Genomic DNA, 19127 nt, shown 5'->3' with positions numbered 1-19127 from the left:
GGGCCTCTCCCTGTTGTGGCCTCTCCCGTTGCGGAGCACAGGCTCCGGACGCGCAGGCTCAGCGGCCATGGCTCACGGGCCCAGCCGCTCCACGGTATGTGGGACCTTCCCGGACCGGGGCACGAACCCGTATTCCCTGCATCGGCAGGCGGACTCTCAACCACTTGTGCCACCAGGGAAGCCCCCTAGCTTTATTTTTGAATAGAATTTTTTTGTCCCATTTAAAATAGAAAGACTTACAGGAATGAGTTTTTAAATAATTTTTTAAATTCAGATTTTTTTTTACTCCATTTAAAGCAGCTCTATGGCCTATAAAACAGGATTTAGGATTTTCTGTGTTATGGTTGTTGGGTTTTATGATTAAAATGTAAGTTTTATGAATATTAACATCAGATACAATACTTTTATTCTGGTATTTCATCTTAATGTTACCAAGCATTTATTACTGGATTTATTTTAGTTACCTATGGGATTCTCAGAATGAGTGTTGTATTCTATATATATTTTAGATTAGAAAATTAGAGGAAGAAATATTTAATATGATAGAAAGTTGCAACCTAAAGTAATGTATAGGAATAACATATAGGTGATTTTTTTAATAGTGCTTTTAAACCAACGATTTAAAATGTTTAGCCTTTTATCTATACATGCCAACTTGGAAATTTTTGGAAATGTGGTTAGAATATTAAAAATGGTCATATGCTTAGATATGAGACTGAGTGCATATGTAGTTTTACATTAACTTAGTAGGTGGTATTAAATCATACATTATATCCCAGAAATTGCTTAGAAGTAAATTTTTGCAAGGGCTGCCTTTATGCCCCTTGAGTTCTTTCTAAAAACAATTGTATAGTATAATGTTTTCCTATAGTTGAGCCACTTTATTAAAATGTATTTGAATAAATAAGTCAAAGGTTGACTATAGAAAAATTTGCAGTGATTATAGTGGATCTTGTTTTGGTTTGTTATTTTCAATGATACCTTCCTTCTAGGGAACACAGTATATATTTACAGATTGCCAAAATTTTATTTCCAGATTTGTTTAGTGTTAGATATTTTCATTAGCTAAGAAAAGATTATACTTTCCTTCTGTTGTTGAAAATGGGCTTACATGTGATGTATACATGTACTTAGAAATTGTACTTATTTAGGTTAGGAATTTATAAATAACTAGCCTGCTGGCTCAACATTAGAGCAACTAAAACCCTTGATTCTTATGATTAAAATTAGCAAGAGAAGATATGTTAACATTGTAAGCTGTGTTATGTACTTGCTGCATAAATCATAGTCATCACTAAATGCTTTTCTATTTCACTTGTATTTTATTAAGCTTTATAGAGTAAAAGCATGTGTTCGCATATATAATTTATTCTTTACTAAAGTACCTAAACCTGTCTCTAACCCAGTGGTCCTCATAAATCAGAATCATCAGCAGAGCTAGTTAAAACACAGATTGCTGGGTACTAGCCTCCAGAGTTTCTGAGGCTGTTGGTCTTGGGTGGGACCTGAGAATGAATTTCTAACAAGTTCCCAGTTGATGCTGGGGCTGCTGGCCTGAGGACCACATTTTGAGAACCAGTGCTTTAACTGTCCTCACTCACCTGTGCAGCCTTACAAACACCAAATAAAATAAAATCAATTACTTAAAAGTTGAAGTGTTTCTTTATAATGAACAGTAATTGCATTGCCTTCAAGTCATAATTAAAGGTCCACCTATTTAAAAAACCCTATTTATCCTTTTCTGCCTTATTCTCATTTATACTGAATTTTTATGTTTCACATTTAGGAAAAGTATAAATTTTTAACATCATGAATCCACATGGTATTACTAAAATATACTGATACTTTAATTGTTAATGTAACCATACCTTAACTGATAAATCTTTTTTTCTGGAGGAAGGGAGAGAAACTCATGAGGGGAACTGCGCTTAGGGCTGAGAATGCAAACAACAGAATGCCTTTCCTTTCTTGGCTTAGTTGTGACTTTTTATTTTCATTAGAGTGAAAACTTGAAGCTGAGCAGTTGGTGGGAATTTACTTTGCTTCTGTGGCTAATTGCTTTGTCTTTCCCTATCATCTTGAATGATAGCAGTTTACAGTTTTATAGCCTTAACCAACAGTTTATTGGTTAAGGAATTTTCAGATTTTTCTTAGTACTAACAGCTCACATTGGGTATTTCCTTTTCCCTAGTTTCCTCACACTTTCTGTATTTGGAAACTTAAGGCTACTTGCATAAAGGAATTTACATAGTCTGTATTTTTAATAATTTCCATTATTTGGTCCTCTAAAATTTTAGGTTTTCTTATCCATGAATCAAGATACTAGTATGCAAATCTGATGTTCTTATACCTTTGTGTTCCTCTTCTTGCTGACCCTTTACTATTTTAGCACCCAAATTCCTTTTTTTCCTCAAGATTAATTTCTTGCACTTCTGATATATAAAATGAACCTTTTTGACATCTTGAGAGGCCATGAATTCTAGAAATCTGTATAATTGTATTTGCAGGAACTCCATTAAGTTTCTTTACCTTCAATTTTACTTAAGCACACAGACCTAAAATTAATACTTTTTGCTGTCTTACAGTGAATGCATTGTACAATGTGATTATTGAAAGAAATTTAAAAAATTACATGGTTGATATAAATTATTATAATTGCTTTTGACATTAATTTGAACTTTTAATTGTGGTCAGTTGACTAATGCAGAGTTGTTCAGAAAAAGAGTAAATATGAGCAGTTACTTTTCATTTTATGGTGTTTGTCTTCTTTTAAACAAAATATAATGAAAACAGGACCACTTATCCCTTGTATACTTCCTGCCAACATACTGTGACATTGACTAAAAGATATTTCAAAAAAAAAAAGATATTTCAAATCCCATTTTAAAGTCATATTTATTTATCTGATCTTACAGTGGGAAGAAACCTGGAAAATCGTCAGTATGTTCTTTAGTTTTGAAAAAATGATATAAATTTCCAAATCCTTTGAGCAACTTCCTTCTTCACCTGGGTCCAAAGTCCTTCGTGCTCTTGGTCTATTTCAACCTTGAGTACAGTCCCCTTTCTCTCTCACCTGTTCCAGGTTTGGTGGGGAGGGAGGCTCCAATGGGAAGGGAAGGGTGATGAAGTATATGAAAAGTTTACTTATTAGTGGAATTGTTTTTTTATGGAATTTCTACCATGAATATATTTTGAATAAATATTAAAACCATTTACAACATGGCAGAGCTTCATTAGTGGCTATAAAATATATATAGAAGGAGTGTATTAAAGGGATATCTAACTCATAGGAGTTTAGATTTCTTTGTTTCTGAAGTGTGAGGGTGAGATAAAGGGACGATCTTTGTAGGTATGAATAAATAAGTACAAGCAAGGAATTTAAAGTTTTTAATTTTTGATGGGGACCAGGTTAGTAGTTGAGAATTCCTGAGATCAAGAAACTTTAAAAAGAAGCATGAACTCTTATTATTGTAAAATTTAAGAAGAAAATGAAACATTAGTTCAAACAATAGATGTTGGTCTGTTGAGAAATCTTAAATCCATTTGCTGTGGATAATTTTAGGATATAAAATTTGTTCCACTCTTCATGTTAAAATAATTCATTTACACTAAATGGAGAACCATTGGCAAATTTTTATAAATGATTGAACCCATTTAAGAGAAATATGGAATAAGGGGAGTAAAACATGATGTTGCATAAGAATGTGACACTGTATTGTCTACATTATCCATGCTTTTGAAAATTATTTTATATGGTATGTTTAAAAAATATGGCATAAGGTATTACAGATTATGATAAAAGTTATCATTAGTTTAATATTTGTACAATTTGTTATAATTTATTTAATATTTAAAATGTCCATTTGAAGTTCATTTATTATACCTTCACCTATAAAATTTACCTGTTTGATCCTATAGAAGTTTTCAGGTCTTGCTGCTCAACAGGGAAGAATCAACCTGGTTTGAGGTGAAGTGGCTCTAAGGTGCATGACTTACATACCTACCCCTCTCTAACACAGTTCTCCTTCCACCCTCCGTGAATTAGTTGTGCTAAAAACTGGGCTACTTTTTCATTCTTTATTTGCCATGCTATAGTCTAGTTATTTAATGTACTATAGAATGTCTGGTATTCAAATTATCAAGTAAATTTTGTTAAAATGCTCTTGCTCTGCTTGCTTTATCTTCCTAGTTTATCTACTAGCAGAAAATACAATAATAACCCTGAAAATATTACATTCTATTGGGTTGTAATCAAGTTAAATATAAAGGAAATGGTTCTTGCCTTTATGTAGCTTATAACAGGATCATTTGGACAAATTCATAGAACTCAAATAAATATGATCTTGCCTGGAATTCTAACTTAATTCTAATAATCTCAATGACAATGAATTAATGACAACATAAAAATAAGAAAATACTTCCAATAGGAATAAATAGGACATTCTAGGCATAATGTTAGTGACATTCTTTTTAGTGTTGTATTTCAGGGAGTACTAATTTAGAAAAACCTAATTCATAGTCGTATCATGTTGATAGTATAGGCATATTGCTCTATGAAAATAGTAAGTGTAACACAATGCTTAGACACTCAGTATTATGTACCACGCACTATGCTAAATGCTTTAAATTCATTCTGTCATTTATGCAGGCCATAGCACGGAAGGTGTGATCAATTAGCTTGGTATCTGGTATTCAAGAGTGTATAAGTACCTGTAATAGAATGCTTAACACAAAACGGGAATTAGAGGATAAGCTTAAAACCTGGCTCTTCCTTTGTTTCAGTATGTTGTCAAAATTTACTTTCAAGTTATTCAGTTTATGACTCTGTTTTGTTCAGTTCCATTCTTGTTCAGTACCATTTTAAAGTCAATTTTAATTCTTAAATATGGTGAGTATCCAGGTAAGTTTCTTATTTTTCAGTACATGTTGAACATGTCAAAAATTCCAATTAAAATGTATACTAAAAGAATAGAGAACTGTTAGTGATTTTCTTTTTATTTCCAGTTAAAATTCAGTGTGACCCATGATACAGAAATATTACAACATAAAGAAAATAGGACTTTTGTAACTCTTTACAGCAACCTAATATCAGTTGAAGTTTTAAATTTATGGTACTAGTTGCTTGAAGAAAATATGGATCAGTTCTCTATTATATTTCTTTAGTAAAAATAAACAAATACATTATTGTTACACAAGTTTGATTTGTTTTGTTTTCCAGGTGCAACAATCGAACACAGTGTATAGTAGTTACTGGGTCAGATGTATTTCCTGATCCATGTCCTGGAACATACAAATATCTTGAGGTCCAATATGAATGTGTCCCTTACAGTAAGTATGAAGCTTGTATTTTTCACTTTCTACAGCATTCCTTGTTGATGCTGAGAGAGGACACATGTGAAAGAAGCATATGTTTATGGTCTACAAAACTATTATGCATGCAGAGCACTAACAGACTTGGGCCTCCAATTAGTTTCATGAAATGTGGAAGGAAGCCATAGTGTGATGCTGGCCAAGTGTCTGTCTGTGTTCTTAAGTGTTTGGCTTTTAAGGCTAGTGTTTTTCCAGAAAACAAACTTGAATTAGCTATTCAATAGGGCAGATAGAAATCTGTACTTTTGCCCAATACCAGTTGCTGACAAATTGGTTTGGCTCACAGTTTTCTAAAGGAGGAATTGACTTCGGTTTTAATCGTGAGCTACTTGAATGGCTACCTGCTGTTGTGGTAACTTTAATGCCTAGTGAAAGCTACCATTGCAGTAACTGAGGCAAGTGCTTTCCTTTTTGTCCCTTGTCCTTAAGAGAGTACTCCTTTACCAGATTCAGTGACTAAATCTTAATGCTAAATAAAACAAACGTAACAAAGCCTTGCACATATTTTTAATTTGCAATCCATTTTTAGTATTATCCTTTAGAGGAATATTTAAAATTCAGTTGGAAACTTCATAAGTAGGCTTCAGCTAATACTGTAATTCTGTGTAGTTTTCCTCCTAATCTCAGAATTCATACTTATGAATTGTATGCTGTATTTTCAACAGGAAAAAAACATTTTAGACAATTAAAAAGATTGAGTATATTACTTAATTTTCATCAGGTAATTTGTTTGGTTTTGTTCTTGACTTCTTTACTTCTTAAATTGGATAAACGTGTCATGCCACCTTAATTCACAGGCATTTGAATTAAAAATTCTTTAGCAGCAATTTTATGATTTGCTTTAGAGGACTTCCCTCCTTAAAAAAAGATGGACTCAAACTAATAATGAAATTGCTTTTTCCAGAAGCTCAAAAACCAGGTCACTAGTTCTGATAGATTCATATGTCCAAACTATCAATATTTCTGAAACCAAAGGGCTGATTTTAGATAGATATACTATGCCCAGTATGGTTGTAATACATACTTACACATCCTGTGAAGGCACCGTCTCTCTCTTCTTTGCCCGCAGTTTTGATAAATTGGCTTTTTGTGGGGTATCAGTTAAAGGCCAAACACAGATTATCTTTTCATCCCTGCTCTGTGTTGTGTTACTGTGAAATGGAGGCTTTTTATGTTTTCAGTATTTTCTATACCATTTGTAGGATTGGAAGCCTACTGAGTGCACTGATCTTTATATCGTTTCTCCTGTGTGTAGTGTTGGTGGCTTACATAATCATTCTCCTGTGCCACTGGAGGAACATTGTATTCTTTTGAGCTAACCAAAGTTTTGTTCCATAGTCACTTGCAGTTGAATTTAGTATGGTTTCTGTCCTCAAATTAGAAAAGGAATACAGCATCCATTCCCAAACAGTGGAATCAGTCAGAGCTGCCAAGAATTTTGTCTTTCTGGAGCCAGTTCCTGTAATCTAGTCTATAGATCAAGAACAGTGTTAAGAAAATATTATTTTCAGACTTTTAAGTTATTTCTTGCGCTGTTTAAGAAAGGAAAATGTGGATATCTTCTGGAACATCTAACTTTCAAAATTTACTTTTTCAGTTCTCCAGAAGTAATGTACACTGTGTAATAAACTTGCAAATAGCTATACTCAGAGAAGTATTTGTTCTTTTTAGTTTTTGTCCTTAAAAAAAAACCCCAGTAATTAATTTGCTGTTACCTTTCTAGATGTTTGCACGAGACAGAAATAAGTCTATGGCTTTTTTAAACTACTCCTTGCTAAAGAGTAGAAGTAATTATAATTCCTATATACTGTACAGTAGTGACACACTATAAATTGCATGATTTTCACTAATGTTAAAATTAATGCAAAGGATCTTTTTAGATTGTTCTGATCTTATTTAGGACTGTGTATCTTCTCAATCTCTTTTCCCCATTATCCTCTCCTTTTGTTTTCTTTTTGCTTCTGTCCATTATAACCATCTCTTATACTTGTTTTTATTTTAAGCGTCTAGCTTTCACTTTTCCCTTGTTTTAATAGTATTTTGGTACTTTGTAATGTTTGCATACTCCTTTTACACTTAGTTGATAAAAACTGTCACTGTCAGATAACATTTATTATGTGTCTGTTACCACCTGGCTTTATGCCATTTTCTATCCAGAGCAAATTCTTCAGGAGCATATCCATCCCAAACTGTTTCCACTTATTTAAAAAAAAATTTAGAAATTTTCCGTGATCTCTGAAAATTTTATAATAAATTTACTCAACAGAGACCATTATAAATGCTGTTGTTTTTTAACTTTGTATGTTTATAGACAGGCACATATATTTGATTAGTAATTGAATGAATGTGTGTTTAAAAGAAGTCATAAGGATCTTGTAGGATAAAGGAGAGTAATCAGATCAGAGTTTCCGTATCCTACAGGTGCGATTTGGTTTTGATTTTTGTACCCTCTTATCTCAAATTATCATTAAGTGATTAAAGTTATACCATAAATTTAGCTATGTTTTACTTTATGAGAAAAAAACTTTTACTATTGATTGAATCATTATTAATGAATAAATATAAGATTATTCAAAATGAAATAGTGTGTCACTGCAGGTACAGAGTATGTAGACTTTAGTTTGTTTGGGTCGATTTCTTGTCTTGCATAACCATGTCCTCTACTGATGTTAGTGGGTCATGTATTTATGTTTGTTCTATAGCATAGTAAATGTATTGTTATGAATTAATTCATACAGTCTCTTAAGACAAGTTGCAATATATATTGGTGATGAAGAATGCTAATTTCATTAATTTTATTGTATTTTTATATTTTTCTCGGTTGAGAGAATTTTGGCTGATTTGACAGATACATATCCTTTGGGTTGTCATAAAAATCATAATGTAAGGTCTTTTGTTTTGAATATCCATATTTTATGCACTTCATCAATCATCAAAAGTTTAATTTTTTTTACTTTTACATTTGAATGTTACTTCTCAGTTTTCATTAGAATTATAAATTATATACAATATATATCCATTTTATTTTCTTTAATATAAATATAATAGTTAAATCATAAATGAAATCATCCCTATTTAATATTCTGCTCAGTAACTGCCCTGTCATTTTAATGTATCAAATAATGAAACCCAGCCATTTTCAATTAACGGAAAACAAAATATATTTTCTACATCCTCTATTGAACTTGTTTTAAGTTCTGTTTTAAATGCATAACATATTTTAAAATGTATTAGTCCCATCTTTGCATTTAATTGATGTATTTTAATATAATCATCCTTTCCTAAAAATAAAGAATATAGCTGTATATAAAGATAGTCTGAGCAGACTCAACACAAATGATTTATTTTAGCCTCATTTTCCCACCATGCCCTTCCTTTATTGATTCTAAGCAGGTATAATATTGCTCTTCGCTGAGCAGTAATTTTAGGACCAGTGGTTTATAAAAAAGAATTGTTCCACGTCAGTAACACTGAATTTCCTTTTTACTGGATGTAGTCAGGTTTACGCATTAATAGAGCAAGTATGTTTCCTGAAAGTGGTTAAATAGACCAAGTTGGAAGGGGGAGGTGGTGTCTTAATGTAGAAGGTTTCCTATGGCAAAAATATTTGTGTGATATGTTTCTCCCTAAGGTATTTCAGGAGGTCAGTATTTAATCTTGATGAATTATCATAATTTTAAAAAATTAATCAAGCTAAGCCATCTTAATGAAATGTGCAACTACAGTATCTTTGAGTAGTCAGTTTGGAGATTCAGTATTAGCACACCCTAATGCATTTTAATAAGGGAAGAGGGAGAATCACAGACATTAATGTGGTCACTTTATGAAATTCAGGCAACATACTTCAAAACCTACATACAAAATCTGAAATAGTATTTTATGGTTTGTAATTATTAGAATACTATTTACCAGCAAGAATCTTATATAGCATACTTCCTAACTGCATAATCCATTTCTTTAAACTTCTTGGAGGGAGGATTTTTTTCTCCTATAACTCTACTAATCAGGTTTGTTTTATGAAAGCATTTACCTTTTATGGGGTCTGTGGAATCAAGGTATTTGCTTTGAATGCTTGGTATGATTGTTGTTGCATGCTAGCTTGCTTTTGTGTAAATTGATGATAGTAGACAATGTCATAATAAGCTAACCATAATTCTTTCTTCCTTTTTTCTCCTTGCCTACTGTGCTTGCTTTTTCCTTGTATGTATTTTGCTTACTTTTTTTAATAGACTTTGTATTACAAGCTTGAGATATGTGATGTAGAGAATTTAATAAGAATTTTATAATATAAAGTATATATAAATGTAAATAAGTAAATTTACTAATTATTAGTGGGGAAGAAAAATACTACCTTAGCCTACCCTTCAAGATAACTATTGAGGTAAAGGGGGAGGCTTATATATTCCTGAAAAGGAGGCAGATTTTTTATAGCTAAGATAGATTTTTCTAGAAACAAAATTTAATAGAAAAAAATTGAAACATACTGAGATGCATAATTTTATATTTCTTCTTACATAAGTATCTTTGAAAAATGTAACAATATCAGTATTCATTAGCTTTGACCTGAGCTTCAAAATTGAGTTGCCATGTTTATAAATATATTTCCCTGTTGTTATGCTTGCCTAATTTTAGTCAGCTTAATAATGAGTTCGCATGATAAGATAAATGGGGATGATACACCTATGCATGCATTTGTGTCTATAGCCTACCTATTTAAAGTAAAACTTGATAAGAATGCTGAGTGACTTGGGAAAGGCAAGAGTATGTACACCATGCATTAGTGAAGAGTTTCATTATTTATTCAGGTACACTAAGTGAAGCAACATGCCAACATATTTGTATTGCCTCCTTAATCTACTAAAATGATTGATCCGTGTTCTTTTATGTAACTTTAGTATCTTTTCTCCTGCTAGGTTTTCCTGTTGTGTTTCTCTTTATCCAAAGTAGTGCAGCTCTTATTCTTCCTATATTTAGCATCTATTACGAATTCAGTCTTAGACTGTCAATTTATTTTAATCTTTTTTCTTTTTTCCTCGCACTTTTTTTTTCTTCCGATGCTTAAAATAGAAGTGGAGCAAAAAGGTAAATAATGTATACAGTTTGAACCCCAGCTCCCTGTTATGTGCCTTATGGATGTTACCTTCTCCCTTCCCTTCCCCTACAACACTCATATAATCAGCAGGATCTCATAAATGCACCTCATAAAGAAGTCGACTGTTTACAGTGAAATTATATGACCGCTAAATCTGGTGACGGGGTGAAATTTCTGAAGTCGGCAAGGGGGAGCTGTCCTTTCTCTGTTTCTTTTCACTCTTTATCTCTTTTTCTGATACCCTTGGATATTTTATTATTAAAGTGTCATCTTGCCTGGCTTCCAGAACCCTCTCCATAGCATGCCATGGTTACAGGGTCTCCTGGTCGTTTCATCACTCCTTTCCTCGTATTTACTTTTCTCTGCTTCTAATTGCACTTTCCGAATATTTATGTTCCTTCAATTGAAGCACTTATGTTTTCAGTCTAAGTCCCATAGACATTCTAAATAAGCCTTCACATTGGGTTTGTTTTATTTGCTTAATTTTGGTGTTCTGCTTTTGGGGTCTTATAAGTGGGCTAAGGAAGGGAGGGTACAAAGTTTGGTCTAAAAGTACTTTGTTCACCCTTATGTACAAAGCTCAGAGTTTTAAAGCATAAATTACCGAATTATAAGATAAAAACATATAGCAAAAATGTAAATTGTTAGCTCAATCATGAATGATCTTAAACTTAGGTTTGTATTTGTGAAAATAAACCCCAGCCGCTTTGTATGCTGGTACATCAATTATGGTAACTTGAGGAAAGAAAGGTAGTGCTTGTATTAAGTATAATTTCTGGTAAAATTGAATGCTAATAGAGTGAATTTTTCTCTTTTGATCTATGATCATTAAAACTTGTGCGTTTGCCTGTATAGTCTTTTAACTTTGCTTAATTCTTGTTTTTTCTCTGTGACTGTTAGTTTTTGTGTGCCCTGGGACCTTGAAAGCAATCGTGGATTCGCCATGTATATATGAAGCTGAACAAAAGGCAGGTGCTTGGTGCAAGGACCCTCTTCAGGCTGCAGATAAAATTTATTTCATGCCCTGGACTCCATATCGTACTGATACTTTAATAGAATATGCTTCTTTAGAAGATTTCCAAAACAGTCGCCAAACAACAACATACAAACTTCCAAATCGAGTAGATGGTACTGGATTTGTGGTATATGATGGTGCTGTCTTTTTTAACAAAGAAAGAACAAGGAATATTGTGAAATTTGACTTGAGGACTAGAATTAAGAGTGGAGAGGCCATAATTAACTATGCTAACTATCATGATACCTCACCATATAGATGGGGAGGAAAAACTGATATTGATCTAGCAGTTGATGAAAATGGCTTATGGGTCATTTATGCCACTGAACAGAACAATGGAATGATAGTTATTAGCCAACTGAATCCATACACTCTTCGATTTGAAGCAACGTGGGAGACCGTGTATGACAAGCGAGCTGCATCAAATGCTTTTATGATCTGTGGAGTCCTTTATGTGGTCAGGTCAGTTTATCAAGACAATGAGAGTGAAACAGGCAAGAATGCAATTGATTATATTTACAATACCCGATTAAACCGAGGAGAATATGTAGATGTTCCCTTCCCCAACCAGTATCAGTATATTGCTGCAGTGGATTACAATCCAAGAGATAACCAACTCTACGTGTGGAACAATAACTTCATTTTACGATATTCTCTGGAGTTTGGTCCACCTGATCCTGCCCAAGGTAAGAATGTTTGCTTGCTAATGCTTATATCTTTTATGAACAGTTTATTTTTAAGACTTCTTAATTTTTTTCCTCTTTATTTTCTTTCCCTTTTCATAGTTCAAGGGCAAATGATAATATCGTGGCATTTCAAATTGTCACATACTGTGTACATTTTAGCCTTATATTGGTCCATTTTCTTTTTCTGAATTTCTTCGTTTAAATGTTGGTTTCAAAAAATTGTAGCATCCTTGGTCAGTTTAGATTTTCATTGCTAAAAATGTAATGCCAACTACAAACCTGTTAGCTTTGTGTGTTTTTTCTGTCTGACTTCTGAATTGATTATAATCTGTGTGCAGACCTTTTAACTTCTTGGCGCCAGTGGTTAAAGGAAATTTTTGTTAGGAAGTCCCAGGAGAATTTCTAGGCTTGATGTACAATGCCAGGCATAAGTATTCTGAAGTTTTGGCCTCTGCTCTCTGGGTAGGAGAAGGAGTCATCCAACATCTTACTAGATCATTGTGTAAAATAACACATTTTTATTTCCCAATAAATTTGTGACTGTTTTAGGTCAGTATTTCTGTGACTTTAACTGTTACACATGGACTAAGCATTAAATGATCCCAAGTGTTGATTTATGAAGACAAATCCGCTAGCATTTTTTGATTTGTGTTCTCTTTAGGTATCTTTATGGAGGATCATTACTTTATAAATCTTTGGAAATATATTTTAGTTTAGCAAGTTAATTCAGTTCTGCAGTGAATAATTTTTGAGGGTAAATGAAGTTTTGAATATTTCATTAAAACAAGATTACCTCATACTCATGATAAAAGAATGACCTCTTAATATATTATTATAGAGCTTGCACTTATTATGTCTTTTCTATTTGAGCAATAATATTTGTGTTTTAAAGATCTGAATTATTTCAATTTTCTGAGTTAATTAGGATTTTCACATTATTGAGTTACTTCAAAATTGTAGGAGCCAGAATGTTCCTTGGAGTGACTAAATCAATCTCTTCAACAAGGTGGAACATAAATTAATATCTTTTTCTTCTGTTAAAGCAGTATACATTCACACATTTAAACACAATTACATATACCCACACATAGTTTAGGGTATAGTGTTACTAAGTTCTAAATATTGTCATAGGGTTAGGACCTCAAAAGCAGAAGCCTTTTGTAATTGAATTTCTAATTTGAGTTATAGAGTACAAAAATATGTGATTTTTCTTCTTAACGTAAGGGCAATAATGACACATGACTTAGTATAAGCCCCCCTTTTCTCTAATTCATGTATGTCTGGAATTTGTTGGGTTAAAATTGTAGCGATGTCCCATTGTTAAACTTTCAACAATGAAATCTGTTAGGACATAAAAATCTTTGTTGATAGTCTTAGTATTCTTTATTTTTAAATTCAGACCTATCGTTTTTCTCTTGAGGCCAGCAATTTGGGATGGGTCCTATATCTCAGTTGTTTTTCTAAACGCTAGTACTATCCTTCTCCTTTATGCTATAGGTTTGTAAAAGGCAAAAGGTCAGTAAACGACAAAATTTGACACTGTGGAGATACATGTGTTAATGTTTTTTGTACCCTTTATTACCCTCACAGCTGTTAAATTTATCTTGGGTAGCAGTAAATCTCTTTCCCTCCATTAGAAAAAAAAAAAGAAAATAAATTTTAAAAGTGTAAATTCATAATCAGGCAGCACCTAAAGTTGAGTACAGATGCAGCTCAACAAGGAATCATTGCCTCCCTGCTTGTCACAGAGTACTTCATAAAATACAAGATGAGTAATAATGTCATTTTCCACATGTGGCTTATGTTCTAGTAAATAACTTGATCCATTTCAGATGAAAGAACCTTTGATAATTTGGATGCTTTTTGGAAAAAGCAGTTACCAGCTTCGAAAATGAGAAACTTATCCATATGTGGTAACTGCATTCCTACAGCTGTGTTGTGTTATCCAAAATAGTTAACCATTCTTATATATTCTCAGAAACTGAAAATTCGTATTGACCCCTTATTAAACCCTTAGTGGTAAAAAGTGTTATCTGACCTAAATTTCTTGCTGATGTTTGAATTGTATTCTCTTATTCACGTGCTCTTTATAATTTATCTTCAAATGCTTTTAGAGAGACTCCTGCCTCGCTCATCTAAGATATGTGCTGTTATCTAACTGCATGTAGATGGGGCATTGCAGAACTATTGTGGCTCATACATTTAGGTCAAACCAGTAAGCCACTGTCAGCAAGTCTTATGTACTGGCTTTGCTACCATGTATATAGCTGAAGTGTACAGTGTGCTGTAAAACGGATAATTTTTCATTGTGGACTGTTTCACACTGTATTAGCTTCAATACTTTTCCCCATTTATAAATCCAAGCCTTTCATTCCTAACAGCACAAGTATATTATTGCTTGGCCTTGATAATGTTTTCAAATACATCTTTCTTTTTTTCTTTAAATTTTTAGCTTTTTGTGATCTCTGCATAGTAAATTGCTCCATTTCCTTGAACTAGGTCTGTTTTCCTCTTTTACTTTCTTTCTCTATAAAATGGGCTTAGAAAAATCCCATTTCAGTCATATATTAACTCTTTTCTATGTCTTAATCTGAATTGATTTATATATTTACTTAATCTGTCTTCAGATTTGATATCCCAAACATTATCGAAAAATATTGTGACTTGAGTTTTGACAGTTTCTGAATATCTGTCTTAGAGTAATAATGAAGTATGACACTTAAACAACATGAGGGAAATTTTTTATCAAGAGAGCCAGTTAGGTCTATTACTTAGGAAGTGTTTAGCATAGATCCTTAAAACATCTTCCCACTGATAATGGATGCTAATTAAAAGATGATCAGGGCTTCCCTGGCTCAGTGGTTGGGAGTCCGCCTGCCGATGCAGGGAACGCGGGTTCGTGCCTCGGTCCGGGAGGATCCCACATGCCGCGGAGCGGCTGGGCCCGTGAGCCATGGCCGCTGGGCCTGCGCGTCCGGAGCCTGTGCTCCGCAACGGGAGAGGCCACAACAGAGAGAGGCCCGCGTACCGCAAAAAAAAAAAAAAAAAAAAAAAAAAGATGATCAGTGTTTTTAGACATCGAATAAGGGTAACTTTAATAAATCTGCAGTTTTGCCTTACCAGCCTACAGGCTCACTCTAACTGGAGTTCATTCAGTGAATAATGGGTGAGTTTGGGGACTTGGAAGAGGGAAATAACCACCCATGTTGTCCTTAAAATCTTTTCACACAGGAAAAAGCTGGTGATAATTAGCAAGTTCTTAGTAAATACCGTCAAAGTAAATTGAACCATTCTGTATGTGTTTGTTGAAATTTTCATGGGTCCCTATTAAATATGTTTATTAGCATTATTGGCACCGTTTCTACATCTCTGTACTCAAATAATAAATGGTAGGTATAGAATGTTAAGTCATTTAATCTGTGTGTTTGATATGGCACCTGATAACTCTGGGACAGGCTCTGTAAAGTAGGGTTTAGATTTATGATATAAGTCTATTGTGAGTTGCCATGTTTTCTGTTACCATTTATAGGATATTCTTGAGTTTTGAGCCTTTTGCCACATATGGTTCCTTATGAAATTTTTTATTGCTTCAGTATCTTATGTTCCCACATTTTTTCTTCTTTTAAAGATTTACGCAGAACACAGTGTCAGTTAAATGCTCCAAAATAAGGGCAAATTGCTTTGTAGGGTGCCATACTTTCCCAGAGTCTCTGAAAATCTTTTACCTAGAAAAGTAAGATCATAACATTTAAGAGTATGGACAAGTGAACCTGAACAAATTGCTTAACCTCCTCCATGGCTCAGTCTTCTCTTTTGTAAAAGGAAGATAATCATAGTGCCTACTTCATGGGGTTGTGGTAAGGATTAAATAAGATGATCTGATGATCCATGAATGGTGATTAGCATAGCATCTGGTACATAAATGCTGAATAAGTGTAAGCTTTTATCATCATGGGGTGCCCTGCTGCGACCTGTCTTCACCTAAGGAAAGAAATATTAATTTTTAGAAATACCTCTTCATTTCTAGCTTCAACATTAGAAAAAAATGCTTTCCTTGAAGTTGTTAAACTTTGGCCTTGCAAAATCTTATAGTTGTCCTCCTAAAGGGTTTCATTTTGCCACTTAAAGTTGACGTTCATGTTTATTTTCATGATACCCCAATATTTTATTGATTTACCTTTGAAGAATGTGTTGCTTCCCTTTAAACTTCTTTTGATGAACAAAAGGGAAAAAGGTATGAAAATTTATTATCAATGACACATGCAAATAGGGTATAGAATGTTGCATTAAATTTTGTGCATTTAATAAGTCATTTTATTGCCTACCTTCACTCATTATGAATCTTTACTGATGCTCAGCAAACAGATCACTAATTGTAGTATTGTTAATACATATTTCAGTGATTAAATATGTACTAATTAGCACAGTGTCAAGGGATACATCAGAAGGTGTAGCACTAAACCATTTTGCTCTGCCCATTTCTCTTTGCTCCGAATCCCGCCCCCCGCCCCCCCCACCCCCACCCCGCTTTTATTCATTCAGCAGCATTCACTTGACACTTCTGCAAAAGATTGTGATGCTTTTGACAAATGTTAATTGAGAAAGCACTGAAAGCCTGGCTGCATTGTAATCAAAAGAAAATTACGAGGTTTAACAGGATGTCAGGGAAGCCCTTTACAGAAAAAGATAAACAGGTTTGAATAGGTTTCTGTAGCAGCTGGCTAGGCATGATGTTTGGCTAATGTACACAGGCTTCTCTCATATGGTCAGTAACTGATGCCCTGGAAATAAAACATTGCTTAAGAAGTTTCTCTTGTGATAGAATGAAAAAAGGGTGTAAAAAGTGTGTCTTGCACTTATTGATAACAAGAAGCTGCTCACTACTAAAGAACTAGAAACAAGTGCACACTACTTTTTCTGATAAACTTAGCATACTCTGTCATAGAGTCAGAATTATGTAAGCTATTTATGGACCAGAGCTTAATATTATCAGTGATAATATGAACTTGTTTTCCAAGAAGTTTTAATGTTCTAGTTTGTTTCTTATGTATAGCAAAGCCATAAAGTAAGCTAATGTTTTATAAGATTATTTTAAAAAATAGTTTTTAGTTTGCTCTACTCAATTTAAATTTAAGGCATCATATTTATAAGGTCTTAGAGCCAGTAATCTAAATGTTGATAAAACTATAGTGTGATCACCTAATAGATTTTAAATGGTGCCATTAAAGTTTTACTGACAGAATTTTTGTTGTTTTTTTTAACTAATTGTTAATTAATGAAGGAAACACTAAGCTCCATTATTATTTTAACCTAGTGGATTTAACAGTTTAAAAGTAATGTTGGAAGTCTAAAATAACCTTAAAATTTTTTCTTTTAAAATTCCTACTCTTAAATCCACTTTTATATTTTTAAATCCTTTTATACTCTCTGTTAAGGGTCAGTAGGATATGTAGAGTTGTTTTCAAATTAGGCATTATTTGATCGAACCCGTTATCGTGATATGAGATTGCATTGTAACCTCTGACCAGAACTAGTTTCTTTTTCATACCTGTGTTTTCAAAAGTAAAAATGTCGAAGCCTCAGATGTTTCCTAACTGAAACAGCACAAGCATGCCCAGCTTATCTTCTGTTTGGATCTAATCAGGCATGCTCAAAAATCTCTCAAGCAAGAATGGCTGCTGGGTGGAAAGATGTTACAGTATTTGTTTTCCTGCAAGATGCAGAGTGGGTGACTTGAAATTTTCTATTGTCCTAATTATATGTAATGGTTAGACTTTTGTTGATACTTTGAATTTTATTGTTTCAGAGTATGAATTTATATAAGAAACTGATTTTTCTAAATTATGTATTTGATATGACATAATGTATTTGATATGTACATTGAAATTTTCTATATGAAACTGTCCTTCATTTCCTGCTACATGATATATGATGAAATTGTACATAAAATTTATTATCAAATATTTCATTGAGAAGTAAGCCTAGCACAATTAGAGTCATAGAGCAAAATCTGTGGTAAATCCTAAACTGCCATCGCTTAGCCAACAGTATGAATAAATTGGAATAAATGAAGAGATTTTTTCTTCCTCCCACCCTACGGATATTCTCATTAATTTCTCATTGTGTTGGTGTTGGGGTAGTTGGATGTGTAGGGATTTTGTGTGTGTGTGTGTGGGGGGGGGTACACGTTCTCGTATGAGTGCAAGTGTGTGTTTGAGATTAACACACTCATCTTTTTTCCGTAGTGCCTACCACAGCTGTGACAGTAACTTCTTCAGCTGAGATGTTCAAAACCACAGTATCAACCACAAGCACTTCACAGAAAGGCCCCATGAGCACGACTGTAGCTGGATCTCAGGAAGGAAGCAAAGGGACAAAACCACCTCCAGCAGTTTCTACAACCAAAATTCCTCCTGTAACAAATATTTTTCCCCTGCCAGAGAGATTCTGTGAAGCATTAGACGCAAGGGGGATAAGGTGGCCTCAGACACAAAGGGGAATGATGGTTGAACGACCATGTCCCAAGGGAACGAGAGGTATTTCCTGTCAAATACTATATATACATTTTAAAACTTATTTTAAGTAGGTTCTGAATTACACAGAAGTGATTTTATTTGAGGAAAGAGATATTTACAATAGCTAACTTCATTGTTATTTTTGTTACTTTGGTAATATAGCACATGTAGACAACTTAAAGGTTTTTAAACTGTAAAAGTCATTTAAGGTCAGGCACTGAATTACCTCTCCCTCTTAAAGACCTAGGTCAAGCCTGAGATTTTTGCCCAGGGATTCTCTAGTGAGGCTTCCTTACAGCTGTCTTTCTCATTGCAATGTATCATTTTGGACGAGTCCCAAGAAAATCAAGGGCTTTTTGTTTGTTTGCTGTAAATGTCTGATATTTCTGTGCTGACTTTATATTTACTGTTTATAGTGTGCATTATACCCTACTTTTCATCAGTTATTG

At 33.5% G+C, this 19127-nt stretch overlaps 1 protein-coding gene across 9 annotated transcripts in view; it reads left to right on the top strand.

Annotated features, from left to right (window-relative positions):
* ADGRL2 (adhesion G protein-coupled receptor L2) overlaps positions 1-19127 on the top strand; it is a 273375-nt gene that overhangs the window by 213641 nt on the left and 40607 nt on the right. For all 9 annotated transcript variants that reach the window (XM_055084505.1, XM_055084500.1, XM_007106416.4 and 6 more), the window contains 3 exons: positions 5219-5328; positions 11363-12163; positions 18409-18699. In XM_055084505.1, coding sequence (XP_054940480.1) covers positions 5219-5328; positions 11363-12163; positions 18409-18699 — 1202 coding nt within the window. The remainder of the gene's footprint in view (positions 1-5218; positions 5329-11362; positions 12164-18408; positions 18700-19127) is intronic.

Source organism: Physeter macrocephalus, chromosome 4 (genome assembly GCF_002837175.3).
Source record: "Physeter macrocephalus isolate SW-GA chromosome 4, ASM283717v5, whole genome shotgun sequence".
NCBI lineage: Eukaryota > Metazoa > Chordata > Mammalia > Artiodactyla > Physeteridae > Physeter > Physeter macrocephalus.
This window is presented reverse-complemented; position numbering and strand designations above follow the sequence as displayed.